Below are 16,212 nucleotides of genomic sequence, written 5' to 3'. Positions count from 1 at the left end.
CTTGGTATTACCTCAATAAGAAAAAATAATAAACATGTAATATTACATATTTTTTGAAAATTTTATACGCACGAATATATTTGAAATTTTGAATAAAACTGCATTGCAGGATAATGTACATAGCAACACTATTTGACAGATTACATTACATTTATACAGGTTATTTATAATGAGTAAAAAATGTAACTGAAGTTCCTGTATAATTAGTACATAAAATAAATAAGTTCAGTATAAGATTTTGAAATGTAATAATGTGAAATTCAACACAAACTTATTTATAGATAGCCTACAAGGGAAATGAAACAAATATTGTACTTATAAACCTTATTTATTTAGAATAAATAAACTGGACTTGTATGGTGAAACTGGTATAAAATACAAAACAAATAATTGAAAAAATATTACACATAATAAAACCAAAAAATGCGCTCATCTTGTCAAAACTTGGATCATCTGGATTAGCCATTATAACAAAATTATACTAAATGTTAGTAAAAACAATTTTATAAGAATTGTATAAGATAATTGTATAAGAATTTACAACGGACTGATTCAAAACACTTTGTTTAATAACAATATAACCAACATACGACCAACACACAACGTAGTTAAACTCAGCTGAATGAAACGAACGCGTCCTGTAGGCGAATGCCGCGTCACAGGACATACAAAAAAATGGCGGCACTCGATTGCTTTCAGTTGGCAACCCGAGTAGATAACCGTTACAAAGTCCACCAACGGTGACAAAGCGTTTTTATGTCTAGTCCCGACAGTCGAAAGGAACATCGATCTGCTCTCTTACGGAAGTTTTTTTAAACAACTAATTCTTCGCCATTTCATAAGTAAAAGCTTTTGCGTTTGTAGACGTAATCCGCGTTTAAAGCATCGGCACAGTTCCCGCGTCTTTAGGCGCTAGCCGCGTTGGAAGGGTTTAATTACAATCAAAGCGAGGTTGTACCAGGTCTCAATGGCTACAGATTGTTAATGAAAATTAAATAAAATTTTTAATAATTTTAATTTAACATTTTAATAATTATAATGTTCTATATAAACAATTATAATTATTATAATATTTATATAGAAGCTTAGTTTAACACAGTACTGTACCTAAGTTCAATGTCAACATTCATGTTTAAATAGATTAGACTACAGAAATAAACAGGCAGATATTCTACCTCCTAATCTGGGCAAGTTGCCAATACACGAGGTTTTATATGTCATGACAGGCTGCTTTTTCTAGGCAGTGTATCTGACAGTTATGAGCCAAGTCTGTTACTAGTGTCCCAAGAGGTAACAGTGTTATAAGCTGTGGTGGTTATAAAGTGGTGTTTACCTTTCTTTGGATTTATGATATTGTGTTAGTGTGTGTGTCTGAGTGTTGAATTGAGTTTTAACTAAGGTGCCAATCTTTAAAAAACCTAATATTAATACAAAGATTTTAATGATATTCCATATACTTGTATAGATCAAATTTTTGAACTTAATTTTGAAATTTTCGTTGTTTTTATGATGCATTTGTAAAGAAGAGAAAATTTAACCTGCTTTTAAATCAATTAGAAATGGACAATAAGTGTAGTATAGGTGCTATTAAAAAACTGACAGAATGCCACAAATTAACTTATGTTACAAAAAAAGGGCTAGAAAATGTTAGTGATTTGTCTGTAAGAAAATCTCAACTTGATTAAAATAAGAAGTGAATTAGATTGATAAGGAAATAATTAACATTTGTTTGCATCATAAGAGTTTATTTTTGACCAAGTACGAATTCCTCCAAAAAGTCTGTTGTGATCCTTTTAAAAAACATAAGAAAACCCATTAAAAATGGCTTAAGAGTTGTAAGTATTCAGCAAAGTCAGGCCTGTATCACAAAAGGTTTAAAGGTAAAACCAGGGGAAAAGTTGTGCACCAATTGCTCTAAAAATATATTCTCTACTCCAAATGACTGTGAAGAAGAATCACATGATGATGATCTTTTTACACTGCCGACTGAAACTGAAACTCAGATTACAAAAAGAAGAGGGCTATTGATTCTCTAAATTCCTCTTTAACGGATATTGGTTGTTCACCTCTTTAAATTACATGCGTTGAATGAAAACCTCCAAAATTGGTTATGCACAAAATAAATTAGAAAAACTGCATCAAAATGTAAAAAAGAAAATTGAAAACAGTTTTAGATGTTCAGTTGCCACCAAAAATACCTAAATTGCAAAAAACAGCTGAACAAAAAGCAGATTGAAATGGACCTGCTTGTTGAGAATATAAAAAGTGAAGTAAATAAACTTTCATCAAAAAAAGAAAATACAACTATTAAACGATTCCAGCATCACTGAATTGGTCGAGAAACAAAAATCAAAGATGCCTTTGAAGTGTCTGATTATTCTGCTAGACAGGCACAAAAAATTGTACAAAGAAAAAGGACTTTTTGGCTGAACCTGAACCAAGAAGAGGAAAGAAACTCAGTCCTGAAGTTGTGGAGTTGGTCACAAATTTTTATCAAAGCGTACGAGCAATCAAGAGTTTTGCCAGGTGTATGAAAGATGTAGTAAGCCTGGGATAAGAAAAAAATATGAGAAGAAAAGATTAATTTTAAAGTAACACTCAATGAAAATATTTGCAAACTTCAAAAGGGGAACATCCTGACATAAAAAATAGGGTTCTCCAAGTTTTTGTACTCTTTCGTCCCAAATGTGTGTTCTGGCTGGTGCTAGTGGAACACACTCTGTTTGTGTGTGTACTATTCATCAAAATGTGTTGCTCTTTAATACATGCAGCACAACTGGAAGAGAGTCACAAAGATCTACAAAATCTTCTTTTATGTGAAAATCCAACTCAAAACTGCATGTTAAGGCGATGTGAAACATGTCCCCTCAAAAGACAATCTGACAACATTCTTACAAGCAAAGTTTGAAAACTATGAAGAAGATGATAGAATAGAATTCAAACAGTGGGTAGCTACAGACAGGACACAGATGATAACACAAACTTCAACTATTGATGAATTTGTTGACGAGTTGGCAACAAAAATAGAAAAACTGATCCTCATTCTTATATTGCAAAAAGCCAGTCCAGCTATTTTAAAAGCTTAAAGGATAACTGTGCGCCAAACGAAGCCATTATATCAATGGACTTTAGTGAGAATTTCTCATTTGTGATTCAAGATGAGGTGCAGGGTTATCATTGGACCTCAGACTCCTGTACTGTTTCATCCAGTAATTATTAACATGTGTGTTGACGATTGGAAAAAAAAATAGTCTCATCACATTGTGTAATCTCCGATGACTTAAATCATGATGTTTGTATGGTTTATAAAATACAAGAAACCCCTGTTAGAGTTATGTCAAGGAAAATTATCCCAATGTCACGGATGTTCACTATTACAGTGACGGTTGCGCCGGACAGTACAAGAACAAATACAACTTTCATGAACCTTTCACTTCATGAAAAAGACTTCAAAATTAAAGGCCAATGGTCTTTCTTTGCTACAAGCCACGGCAAAACTGAATGTGACGGTATTGGGGGAACTGTTAAAAGGTTGGCGAGAAAAGCAAGTCTTCAAAGGCCTCTTCAAGATCAAATACTAACAGCAGCTACCTTTTACGAGTTTTGTAAATCAAACATATCCAAAATAAATTTCCATTTCATTTCAAAAGAATCAGCAGATGATGTTCGCCGACAGCTTGAAACACGTTTGAAAACCTTAAAACTCTTCCAGGTACCAGAAGTTTTCACAACTTTAGACCCTTGGGACTCTTCAGGAAACATTAGAAGCAAGGCGAATTAGTACTGATGAACATCCTAGCCTAACGTAACAATTTAAGGAGAGGGTTGGCCTTAAATGTAAGAGAAGAAGATTTGTACCCCTCACGCTACATTGCTTGTAAATACGACAATCTTTGGTTCTTTGGGATAATATAACAAATGTTGCCAAGGAAGATGGAGACGCTACAGTAAAATTTCTTCATCCCAGCAGGACCATCCCCCTCATTTTACTGGCCAAAACGAGATGATATATGGTGATGTGCCGATTCCACACATCCTTGCAGTGGTTGAGCCTCCACACACCTCGACTGGAAGAACATATCAATTCTCACCAGAGTGCATAAAATTAATTGAAAAGCTAATGGTTCATTAACTTTCAAAGCCTTAAAATAAGTACAGTGAAAGGGTGAATTATGATTTCCAAACATAAAAATGTAATTTATCCTTGTTTAACAAGCTATACCCATTTTATTGAAACCAGGCGCGAACTTCACATTGCTAGCGTAAGTAATATAATGTCACTTTCAATGGTTATCAATAAATAGAGGAAGAAAATACACAAAACTTTTTATTTTATTAAATTAAAGCCCATTTCATATAGATAATTTAGGGGGGAAAAAATTCTTGATTATCTCATTCCCTTTTTGAGATATTTAATTTTACGCTGAGCCATGTTCCCGTTTTTTTAAATTGTAAAAAGTTCAAAAAATATTTTTTTTATAATATTTTATGCTTAGCTTAGGGTTAATGTTATATATTTTTTTAATTTCCTTATACTTATATAAACCTACCTTAAAAAATTTCACCAAGATTGGGTGCCAAATAAGTGAATGAGAATTTTTTTTTTCTATCCTAATACACGTTTTACTGGGCACTATCCAATGCTCGGAAACTGAGAAAACGACCAAACTTTAAAGTGCCATAACTAAAAAAGTATGTGAGATAAAAATTTAAAATTGGTGGTGTTATTAATCTCTATATATAGAACAAATGTACCAAGTTTCATAAAAATCTGAGGTGTTTGGTGAAATGACCTGGTTGAATTGACATGGAATGACCCATTAGTGGTTTCCGAGTAACCCAAAACCATAATTCGTTATGAGGACAAATTATTCGACCCAGCTGTTACTGAAACAACAGTGCCCCGGTAATAGGTTCCCACTGAATAACCAGTTACTGACACTATTACTGCTGATTTGTAGTAGCACCAAGTGCAGTGGTTATGCACATGTTTTATTTGTGTCAGACACGTTTATCCTTCATAATAGTAAAAATGAAGTAAATTTTATACTGTTTTGTTTATTATACTAGTTATAAACACACATATGCTGGATTGTTTTTATTCACTATAACATTATTACTTTTTATACTAGTATAATTTGAAATACAACATACCTAATTAAAATATAATGTAATTTGGTTTAAGTAGTTGTAGCAAGGATTCTTTACTCATGAATATCGATGATTCAATATTATCGAGTGTTCGTCGCTTACTGCAGCCATGGACTAAGTTTTTCTAATATTTTTATCCACCACTATTCTTTGAGGACATTATATGAAACTTCCTGGAAAGGATGTTATGACCCCAGTAACCACTCCATACCACATCACCCTTTAGTGTCAACACCCAAATAAATTCATGGAATAATAGATTAAAAAGTATATTGACATATTTGCCTAGCTGATATATAGCAATTTGTTCTACTAACCAATCCCATAAGTTGCCTATGCAATGACAGCTATGTTGATTATTATAACCCTCTATCAGATTACCCAACTTACAAAGTTCCAACTCATAATTTTCAAAGCCAATCCTACTAGCATTAGAACTATTAGTCTAAATATTATATTTTATTATGATACAAAATTTATTGTTTATCTAAAAAGGGAAAAGGTTACATTTATTTAATATGCCTAATTTGAGAACAGGACGACTTGATTTTATAGTGTCAATAAAAATTAAGGTGACAACCATAGTACATTTGTTAATAAATAGAGATAAAGACATATAAGAAAATTATCTCGTAATATAAGAATTAATGATTCATTTACTTACCTAGATAAGTCAAGTCGTAAAATCAAATCAAAACACAAATTCCTAACCTACGAATCACTTTACCCCTTTTAATGATCAGCTGAATGAGTTGTTATAAATTTCTACATTTTTTCTTGTGTCCATTTGAAAGATATACAAAGAAGAAGTGCTATAAAAATCCCGTTGTGTTGCATTTCAATATAAAAATGTGTAGTTCATTATGTTATATGAACTAATTGTATAACAAAAGTAAATACTATACTTTGATTTGATCCTGATCTAGATAAGAAGATATAAGAATGTCCGTCTGAACATGGGAAGGTCTCCAGTTGTTAATGAACTTGAAGGGATAATATCATCAACATTGAGACCTGATAGTCACCTGGTTGCTATCTGAGTTAGAGAAAACTCTTAGTTTTATCACCAGAACATTTAAAAATGGGTTTTCTCAGGGGGCATTAAGGGCTTTGTATGTCCAACTAGTCCGTCTCTCTTGGAGTACTGTTCTCCGGTCTAGTCGTCCTGTCAATTGGGTAATCGTGATCAATTTAAGGAAATGTCCAGTGGAGGTTCCTCCAAATCCTTGGCATTATGTCTTATATCAGATCCTACATAAGATTTTTTTAACATTCGGTTCATTACCTGAAGGCAAAAGTTTCTTATTTCTAGTAGGCACCAGTCGTAAACCAGTTTGGTTTTAGCCTTCGCCCTTATTTTCAATAGGAAGTTGTAGGCATTTTATGAAATTCCGCAGTATATTATAACAATGATCATTGCACACACTTATAAGCAAACCATTCTTTATGGATGAAGAATTCGTTTTTAAGAATCCATTTCGTTACAGTTAGTCAAAGTAAATAGTTTTCGTAACAGAATATTATGAACATATATAATGAGCAGGAATTTTACTACATATTTTAAATATTTTCACACTTCAAAAAAGTAAGTATACATTATTATAAATAGAAAATGCCACCAGCAAAGGAATAACAAACTGTGCTGTTAACTAACTGGGAGTGGAACTAAGTTTCTAGTGCCAATACATTTAGAATTATCTTCTAATAGACTGATAAGTTACATAATCAAATATTCAACTATCACTTGGCCATTGATTCTAATCTTACTTTGCCGAAATCTGGCCGACGTGGGATATTAATACTACGTGAACATGGTTTATATGCTGAAAATGCCGTAGATTTCCTCTTAATTAACTCCCTGATTGAACTATGTCCTAATTTTTACATAGGTAGTTTCGTGCTTTGAATGTATCATGAACAATTAACTACAATCCTCAATATTTTATTTTATAATTTCTTCTGTTAAGTTCAACAGAAGAAATGTGCATTCTCCAAACTGGCAAGGCATAAAATATGAGGGGATCGATTGATGTCTTCATAAATCATTACTGTGCATGCTGTTTTAATGTAGGATTTCTGTTAATTAACGAAAATATACCAGAAAACATGCTTAAGCTTATGTCAATTTACACACTTCCCAGGATCGTTTCAAACCAGTGAAACAGTTGTTAGTGAATGGCGGCGAGAACCTAGAGATAGCTCGTCTAAGGAGGACTGGAACTGTGCAAAGACTGTTATCAACTACTTAGGGATAAAACGGGCCCTGGAGTCTTTTAAGCCGTTCAAATCACCAGGTACCGATGGCATTTTTCCCGCTTTACTGCAGGAGAGTGGGGACTTGGTGATACCTCTGTTCCTACGACTGTTTCGAACTAGTCTAGCGACAGGAGTCATACCCTCATCTTGGAGGACCTCTAGGGTTATATTTATCCCGAAGCCAGGCAAACCCTCCTATGAGGTTGCAAAGGCTTATAGACCAATAAGCCTAACATCCTTCTTCGTCAAGACCACGGAGAAGGTTCTGGATAGGCATTTAAGGGACACAGTCCTCATCAATCGTCCCTTACATCCAAATCAACATGCCTATCAGAAAGGTAAATCTTGTGAAACAGCCCTACGCTGTCTGGTTGGCAAGATTGAGCAAGCTATTGAACAAAAGAAAATAGCTTTAGCAGTGTTCCTGGATATAGAAGGAGCTTTTGATAATACGAGTACTCACTCTATAGTGTCTAAGCTTACATCCAGGGGTACGGAGAAAACTGTTGTTAGGTGGATAAGTAACATGCTTAAGAGCAGAAGAGCACAGGCATCTCTGTGCGGAGTCACAAGAGAGGTCAAAACGCAGCAAGGATGTCCACAAGGAGGTGTATTATCACCAAGCCTGTGAAACATAGTTGTGGATGACTTACTCTGGACTCTGAATGAACAGGGTATGTATGCTCAAGGCTATGCAGATGATGTTGTCATATTCATAAGAGGCAAGCATATGGTTACGTGTCTGGAAATGATGCAGAGAGCACTGGCCATTGTGGAGCGATGGTGTGACGAAGAAGAACTTGCAGTAAATCCTTCGAAGACCGTCATGATACCATTTACAAGAAGAAGGAAACTGGAAATCACACAGCCAGTCCTATGTGGGGGCCAGATACAGTTAAGCAGGGAGTTCAAATATCTAGGTGTCAAACTGGATGATAAACTCACCTGGAATTGTCATCTGGAATACATAATCAGACGATCTCAGACTACATTGATGATGGTGAGACGTGCGGTAGGATGCACATGGGGGCTTAGACCCGACATGTCACATTGGCTGTACACCAGAGTCATTGGGCCAATGATGGTGTATGGCTCAGTGGTATGGTGGCCAAAAGTCCAACAGGTGACTGCCGCAAAAACATGTCAAAGGTACAGCGGTTGGCATGCTTGGGGACAACGGGTGCCATGAGAGGAACACCAACCGCTGCTATGGAAATAGTGCTAAACCTCCCACTCCTAGACATATTCGTCATAGGAGAGGCTAGGATGGCTGCCTACAGACTGAAGTGCAATGGGAACTGGCATCATCACCATGCTAGTAAGCACTCCAAGATCGTTGACATTCTCAAACTGGATATTCTAGAAATGATGTCTGACAGAATGGCAAAGGTTATGGACTGGGGAAAACCATTTCAAGTCAACATTGTTGAAAGGAAGGAATGGTCAAAAGGTGAGCCTGACTACATGAAGAAGGCTGTAACCTGGTACACGGACGGGTCAAAGACTCTGAAGGGTACTGGGGCAGGGGTCTGGGGAGCCAGACCGAGGGTTAACTTAAGCTTTAGCCTAGGTAAACTGGCAACTGTCTTTCAGGCTGAAGTTACAGCCCTTGCAGAATGTGCAAGAGTTAATGTGGAAAGGGGCTACAAAGGCAAAAACATCTACATTAACTCGGACAGCAGGGCTGCTCTGCAGGCCTTGGCCAACCATGACTGTAATTCGAAGACAGTCTGGGAATGCCATAAGGTCTTGAAATTTCTGGCGAAAACCAATAAAGTTATTCTAACTTGGGTGCCTGGACATAGAGGAATCACAGGAAATGAAGGGGCAGACAGTTGTGCTAACTTGGGAGCCAACTGTCTTCTTACCGGTCCTGAACCAACGTGTGGGGTCTCATATAACTTAGCACGTAGATCAGTTACCAAGTGGATGGCTAACAAACACCTACTACATTGGAGAAATACTGAGGGGAATGTACAAGCAAAGCGGATGCTCAAGGGACCATCAAGGAACACTGCAGCAGATGCCCTTAGAATGAGTAGAACGGAGATCAGAAAGGTGACTGGTTTTATTACAGGTCATTGGATATTCCGAAGTCACCTGAACAGAATATGTATTCCAGTTCAGGAAACACTGTGCAGGAAATGTGGCGAGGCTGACGAAACAGCCAAGCACGTCATATTTGAATGTCCGGCATTACAGAGGAAACGCTCAAGATCCCTAGGTGTTCTTATGCATACGGAAGAGGGGTTGGAACAGGAAAGCATTGTTCAGAAGATCTCATGGTTTTTTAAAGGCCTGGGATTTGATACAGCTTAAACCTGGGAGAGGGTGCACAATAAGCCGGATGGCTGAGAGGCAACTACCAGGCCTAGGAAACCTGGCCCTCTGTTACAAAAAAGAAAAAATATCAATGTAAACGTAGGTAGTTCTCTTACATGTTCTAGAGAATACTATAAAAACAACCCCACGATCAGTGTAGCCTGACTTATATCGAGTTAATCACAGTGCCAATTATAATTGACACTATTTTAAAGTTATTGAACGGATATAGTATGTATGTGGTTAGCGTTTGCCTGTTTAGGTGATTTCCAACTGTGTCAAAATAATTTCGCAATTATGTTACGACATAGAAGCATTATTATACAAAAATTTCCATTTCGCAAAACTAGATTGTACTAATATTTTATCATCAGACTAAAAATATTCTATAACTGGATTGTACAGAATTCGTCACTATAAAATTTATCTATGTTTGACTCTCTATTCTCGAGAGTCATTCAACATAGGAATGAAGGTTTACAGCAATGTTAGTATTTTACGTACCACAGTTCACAGCACTGTACTTAACTAATTAACTAAGGCAATATCAAACAGCTGTTAAAATTGTACTAGCAGACGCTACAAAATGCCAGCCATTCGACAACGATTCAACTAGACTATACAGTAGGACAGTTGTTCGGAGACAGATGAGATGGGACAAAAAGATTAATTTGTTAAAATGTTTTGTTTATAGAAAAGATAGGTTAAACTTAATTTAAATGTTAACAGGATTTATTAATTACGAGCCAGTGTTAGATTTAGTAACGTGTCAAGATGAAGTGCATAATCAGAGTTTGAACAACTATGTTGCAGTAAAAGTACACGTATCAAATCAACACTTTCAACTGTATTTCTAAAAACTGTATGTGTTTTTGATCAACAAAACAATGAAATAATTAAAAATAATATATTTTTAATTCTTCTGCAATTTTTTAGTAATTTATCAATGTTCAAATAGTGAAATCTCTGGAGTAGAAACATTTTTCTAATCTATGCTTAAAATGAGAATATTTTCAATGATTTATTACTAATTTTATTCATATAAGGTCTGATAACATTTTAATTTTATCAAGTTGGTGTGAATAAAAGTGTAAAATGGCAACTATTTCAGGACCTTTTGAATACAGGAGAGAAGCAGTAAGGGTCAAAGTAATGGTAAGAATAACTTTTTTACTTGGTTATGCCTATTTGCCATTAAGAATTGAAATGTACCTTTCTCTTTTCCATTTGATCAGAAAATGCGTACATCTAGATTTGGTTTATTTTAAAACTGTAACCACAAACCCAGTCCTTTTAACTAGGGCTACAGTTCAATAAGCGGCCACCGTGACAATTGAAACAGGGAACCAATATTTAAGCATATTATCAATTAGAAATACCAGCACTAATGAACACAGTAACATTAAAATATAGTTAGTAACAATTAATTAATTGTCTGTTTTTTAATGTATTAGATAAAAATATTGGGGTAGGGTAAGATAAGTGGACCCGGTTTTTTATATCAAAGAATGTACAATCATCGATTCCTAATATTCGCATCTCAAATCCTAGACTATCAATCAATATTAAAGTATCTATAGTCCTCAATAACAATCACATATTTTAAATTAAAATATGAATGTAATACTTACAGCACAGTGATCAAACAAATTATTATAACCAAAATTAGGAAAACTGATGACCATATTTGCTCCTCTCACAGATACAGTTGTTTCTTTCCCACAAATTTCACATACGTTTTTCGGTACGATTATGTGTAACTTATTATCTGAAAGTGTTTACAGCTGTTGATATAGATTAAGTTAATTGTTCAAAATAATTAATCAGTAGCGATTGGTTATATCGATGGTTATGATTCAGTAATATTGTTTGCCAATTTCGATATAAATTCACTCAAAGTAAAACCATTTGTCAAATAGTTGCAAGTACAATGGTGACGAACATGCGTTATTCATGTCACAAGCAGTCAGACATGTTTATCCTTCATAATTGTAAGAAGTAAGTAAGTTTTATAATGCTTTGTTTTGTTACATTTAATAAATACACATTAGGCGTCTTCTCATGTTGTGGGTCTAATTACGGGAAAATGGGAACCTACCATAGATGCATCTTAACCAGAAGGATCTGCTGTGTAGATTGTGTGACAGCAGGAGAAAACTGCTGAACACCTGCTCTTTGATTGCCGTCTTATAGCAAGAGAGGGGTAGACATTAATTATGCGGCCTATACACGTCATTCGGTTTTTTTTTATAGAGTGTTTTGATCAAATGAATAATTTGATATTACAATGTATTTAACTTAAAATATGACTTCAATTTACGGTACTTTGGGATTATACCGACCACACCCAGACATGAATCGTTATTTCACATTTCGTTTCTACTGATTACTAGATAAGCGTAGAACAATATTTCGTCAATATAAAACAGGAATTGTCTTATCGCAAACACCTCCCCATCCTCAGACAGAGGTCAAAGTCGAGCGTCTAGTAGATAACGTGATTGCAGAGTCTCGCCGCCCGTTCAGCTGGTGCATCGCTTTGTTGTACTTCCGTGTTTTACCTCTACATTTCTCCAAACACAAAAATTCAACAAAAACAAACATTTACCAAACTAAACTTTTTATTAAAAAAACACTCAAAACTTGTTTTTATTCTTGATCACATTCCGCCACCCAAAATGCGAGTGCCTCCGGCCATCAGCGCGGGCTTCGACAGCACCTTCGGTGCTGCCCCGCGCTGATGTCGACGAAAGAAAAACATCCCTCGAGATAGTACCTATCAGTAAAATATCAAATTCTAGAGGGGCTAATCAGAAATATAAATTGAATTGTAATGAAAAGGCAATGATGTACCGTGCAAATCACGTGATGCCGCGCGGCCTGCCGTAATCAGGATTCTCGAGAAAGATAAGATAACAGCGACAACAATACCGATCACAATACCTGGAAATGCTTGTAAGTTTGTAATTTTGTAATTGAAGAGTTGTTTTTTCGTTCTATCATGTTTGTTTCTATAAATTTCTATTTTTGTGTTCTTCATACTGGTGTGGTCGGTATAATCCCAAAGTACCTAATATTGTTTGCCAATTTCGATATAAATTCACTCAAAGTAAAACCATTTGTCAAATAGTTGCAAGTACAATGGTGACGAACATGCGTTATTCATGTCACAAGCAGTCAGACATGTTTATCCTTCATAATTGTAAGAAGTAAGTAAGTTTTATAATGCTTTGTTTGTTACATTTAATAAATACACATTAGGCGTCTTCTCATGTTGTGGGTCTAATTACGGGAAAATGGGAACCTACCATAGATGCATCTTAACCAGAAGGATCTGCTGTGTAGATTGTGTGACAGCAGGAGAAAACTGCTGAACACCTGCTCTTTGATTGCCGTCTTATAGCAAGAGAGGGGTAGACATTAATATGCGGCCTATACACGTCATTCGGTTTTTTTTTATAGAGTGTTTTGATCAAATGAATAATTTGATATTACAATGTATTTAACTTAAAATATGACTTCAATTTACTAATGAATTATAATAATTTTTAATGTTAACAATAAATAACAAGAAGTATAATTAATATTTGAGAAGGTAAATATTAAGATCATCGACTACCGCTCCGATGGGCGTAATTTTTTGCATACTAACACAGGTTAACGTAATTTCACCGGAAAAAAAATAGTCCCATTTGTCGCTAACATATCAGGAGGTAAAAGGAGAAAAATTTGTTACGTCTGCAAACATTGCAATAAAGGCGTTCATCCCCTGTGCTTGACAAAGCACAGGTGGTAAGAAGAGGAAAGCGTCATGAACACAAGTTTTGTATATAATCATGTAAATAATTGTGGGTTTTTGTTTTTTTTTTACATATTCTGGTAAGATACATATTACATTGTTAAAAAGTGTACACATACAAGGATATGTCTAAATATCTTCAAGAAACAAATTTAAACTGTCCATTCTGACAGGAAATAATATTTATAAATCAAATTTTCCATTTTTTTGAAAATAATTTCTTGCTGTGTTATTTACTATTCAATTTTCTTAAACATTGTCACAGGTCTTATTATTACATTTACTTCAATACAAAAATAAATTTTATGCATTAATAAAATATTTTTTTGTTTATATTGATTTTGGAGTTCAAAATAAAAAATTCATCATAAAACTTTTTTATTTTAGATTTTAGTACTTTTTTAAAATAAAAAAATAAATGAAACTTATATTAGATGTGTTTATCTTCAGTTTAGGTAAAGAGAAAAAAAACATAGTAAAAAATATTGTACTATCCTTAATAGTAACGTTTTTAGAATGATTTGTGTAAATTACTACAAAAACGGTGATTTAGGCCTCGGCGATTTACGCTAGTCAGCCGTGCTGAGAGCCCGGCGGCCAAAGTATTAATATGTTATTCTTGTTTTTAATGTACTATAATTTTTTTTGTGTACGATTATTATGTAATACACTGAATCGTTCGATAGTAAAAATTGAATAACGAGTATAGGCTGCTTATTAGTTTCCTCCACAGGAGGACATAGTTGTTTGTTTTCGATGATTTATAGAACTGATGAAACTTTAAACTGGTTGGCCTCATGGTATACTTCCAGGGCTTAAGTAAAACCCTTTGAGGCCTAAGTGTATGGCAATAGGCTGCCTCTCAGAAGAAGAAGAAGAAGAAGGCCGAGATATTTTTTAATTAATTATTAAATGGTTACGGTTTTTGTTATAAAAACATAGCTGAACTTTTCTTTAATTTGAAATACCCCACCTATAACATGATTTTATTTGACATTTAGATGTTTTATTGCTCCGTAGTTTAGATAATCAGAATAATTTATGATTTGTTTGTCATTGTGAACGCTTATGATACTGCAGCAATTAATGAGTAAATAATGAGTCATCAGAATACTTCTAATCATTATCCTTTTCACTGCAAATGTCCTGTTTTCTTATGTAGAAAAACATGCATTAGCCTAACTGTGAGTGTCCATGAAACCAGATGTTGTGTGCTATCTTAAACGACCCGTACAAACAACACACCTATCCCACCTACCTGGTACACTGTGCATAGTACGTCTGTGATTAGTATTGCAGATGTTTGCAATATTAATTATAAAATAACTTGTATTAAAAGTTTATGAGTATAATGTTTAGACTTAAATACCTTATTTATAGATACTTTTCCGCTGCAATATAATTAGCGGCAAAAACATCGTTATTGTCTTTAAAGTGGTAAAAACTATATAATGTGTACACCAAAATTGAACTTCGAACCCATCAAAGTTATTAACCAATGTTGATTAAATTAGTCTTAACTTACAAACTTAGTTATTTTTATCAAGTCGGCTACAGTTCTGTATTAGGTCACCAAAACAATCAATTGTAATATTGAACTAAAACTATCAATATATCACTCCAATCTAACAACAAAGTATAAATGTAAAAAAATCAATACTAAACGTGTTGTTTTAACTGTTTTATTAACAACTATTAAATAACAATCGCTATTTGTTAATTACAAGGAATAGCAGACATACAATCATACAGAAAAGAGATTTACACAAAAATTACACTCAGCCAAATCCATAGTTTTACATGCACAATCATAGAACACATTCCTGTCTACGTAGAAACGTAAGTATGAAATCTTACACGGTGTACCTTGCCATATAACATTGATGTTTTTGTTTACAAAGTTAGGTTTCAAAGCAGTATTATAATAATAAATGTTCTGGTGAGCTAGGGAGAGAGCTCTACAAAGTAAGAGTCCGCTACGATAAAATCTTGTTACTGAATTTAAAAATTGTCCTTACACCCTATTTTTGTTGTTTTACTCTCTGAATAAAAATCTCGTATGATTGTATTCAGTTTGTTAACAAATTTATTTGTCTTGCTATTTTCTGGTTTTCTTGTCATATCATGGGTAACAAGCCAATGTAAAAATATTTGCTAACAATAACATGTGGGCCATTATCAAACTCAATGTTGCTAAGATAACAACATGCAAAACTTATATATTATGTGGATATATTAGCAGTTACCTGCGGCTTCGCACACAATTTCCTGTTAAAAAACCAGACAATATATTCATGTATTCCTTTTCTGTAACATAATAAACAGTCCTGAGATAACCGATAGTCACTCTACATGCCATAATAATTTATTGAAGTTCTCAAATGATTTCAATAACAATAACAGTTTGTCTTAATGACGAAAGTGTATCATACAATTAAAAAGTTACTGTGCTGTTAAATGTTTAATGTTCGTTTCCTTAATATAGTAACAAGAGAAAGATTTAATATCTAATCAATCAAAAGTGCATTAGTCAAATAAGGTAATTTGTATTGATAAGATTAAGTAAAGTGATTAGCAGATGGCATGGAGTGAGCGGTCTATAAAGAAGAGTTTGGACTCCAGCTAATAAACATTTTTTTTTTCTATTATTGCGCTGCCACACTACAGGATTAAGTGGCAGTGTA

General features: G+C 34.3%; 2 protein-coding genes across 9 annotated transcripts in view; one reads left to right on the top strand and one right to left on the bottom strand.

The window, feature by feature from the left end:
* LOC124364793 (eukaryotic translation initiation factor 4E-binding protein Mextli) overlaps nt 1-5,961 on the bottom strand; it is a 99,284-nt gene extending 93,323 nt beyond the window's left edge. For 7 of the 8 annotated variants that reach the window (XM_046820548.1, XM_046820545.1, XM_046820549.1 and 4 more), the window contains exon 1: nt 5,816-5,960. The gene's annotated coding sequence lies outside the window, so the exon portion shown is untranslated. Of the gene's footprint in view, nt 1-5,815 lie in introns of all 8 variants that reach the window. The other variant, XM_046820552.1, reaches the window with a different exon arrangement.
* Nucleotides 5,962-10,332: 4,371 nt separating this feature from the next.
* The window catches only part of LOC124364792 (TBC1 domain family member 25), a 36,712-nt gene continuing 30,832 nt past the window's right edge, over nt 10,333-16,212 (top strand). The window contains 1 exon segment of the mRNA XM_046820544.1: nt 10,333-10,884. Coding sequence (XP_046676500.1) covers nt 10,825-10,884 — 60 coding nt within the window. The 5' untranslated portion in view covers nt 10,333-10,824.

Source organism: Homalodisca vitripennis, chromosome 6 (assembly GCF_021130785.1).
Source record: "Homalodisca vitripennis isolate AUS2020 chromosome 6, UT_GWSS_2.1, whole genome shotgun sequence".
Lineage (NCBI taxonomy): Eukaryota > Metazoa > Arthropoda > Insecta > Hemiptera > Cicadellidae > Homalodisca > Homalodisca vitripennis.
This window is presented reverse-complemented; position numbering and strand designations above follow the sequence as displayed.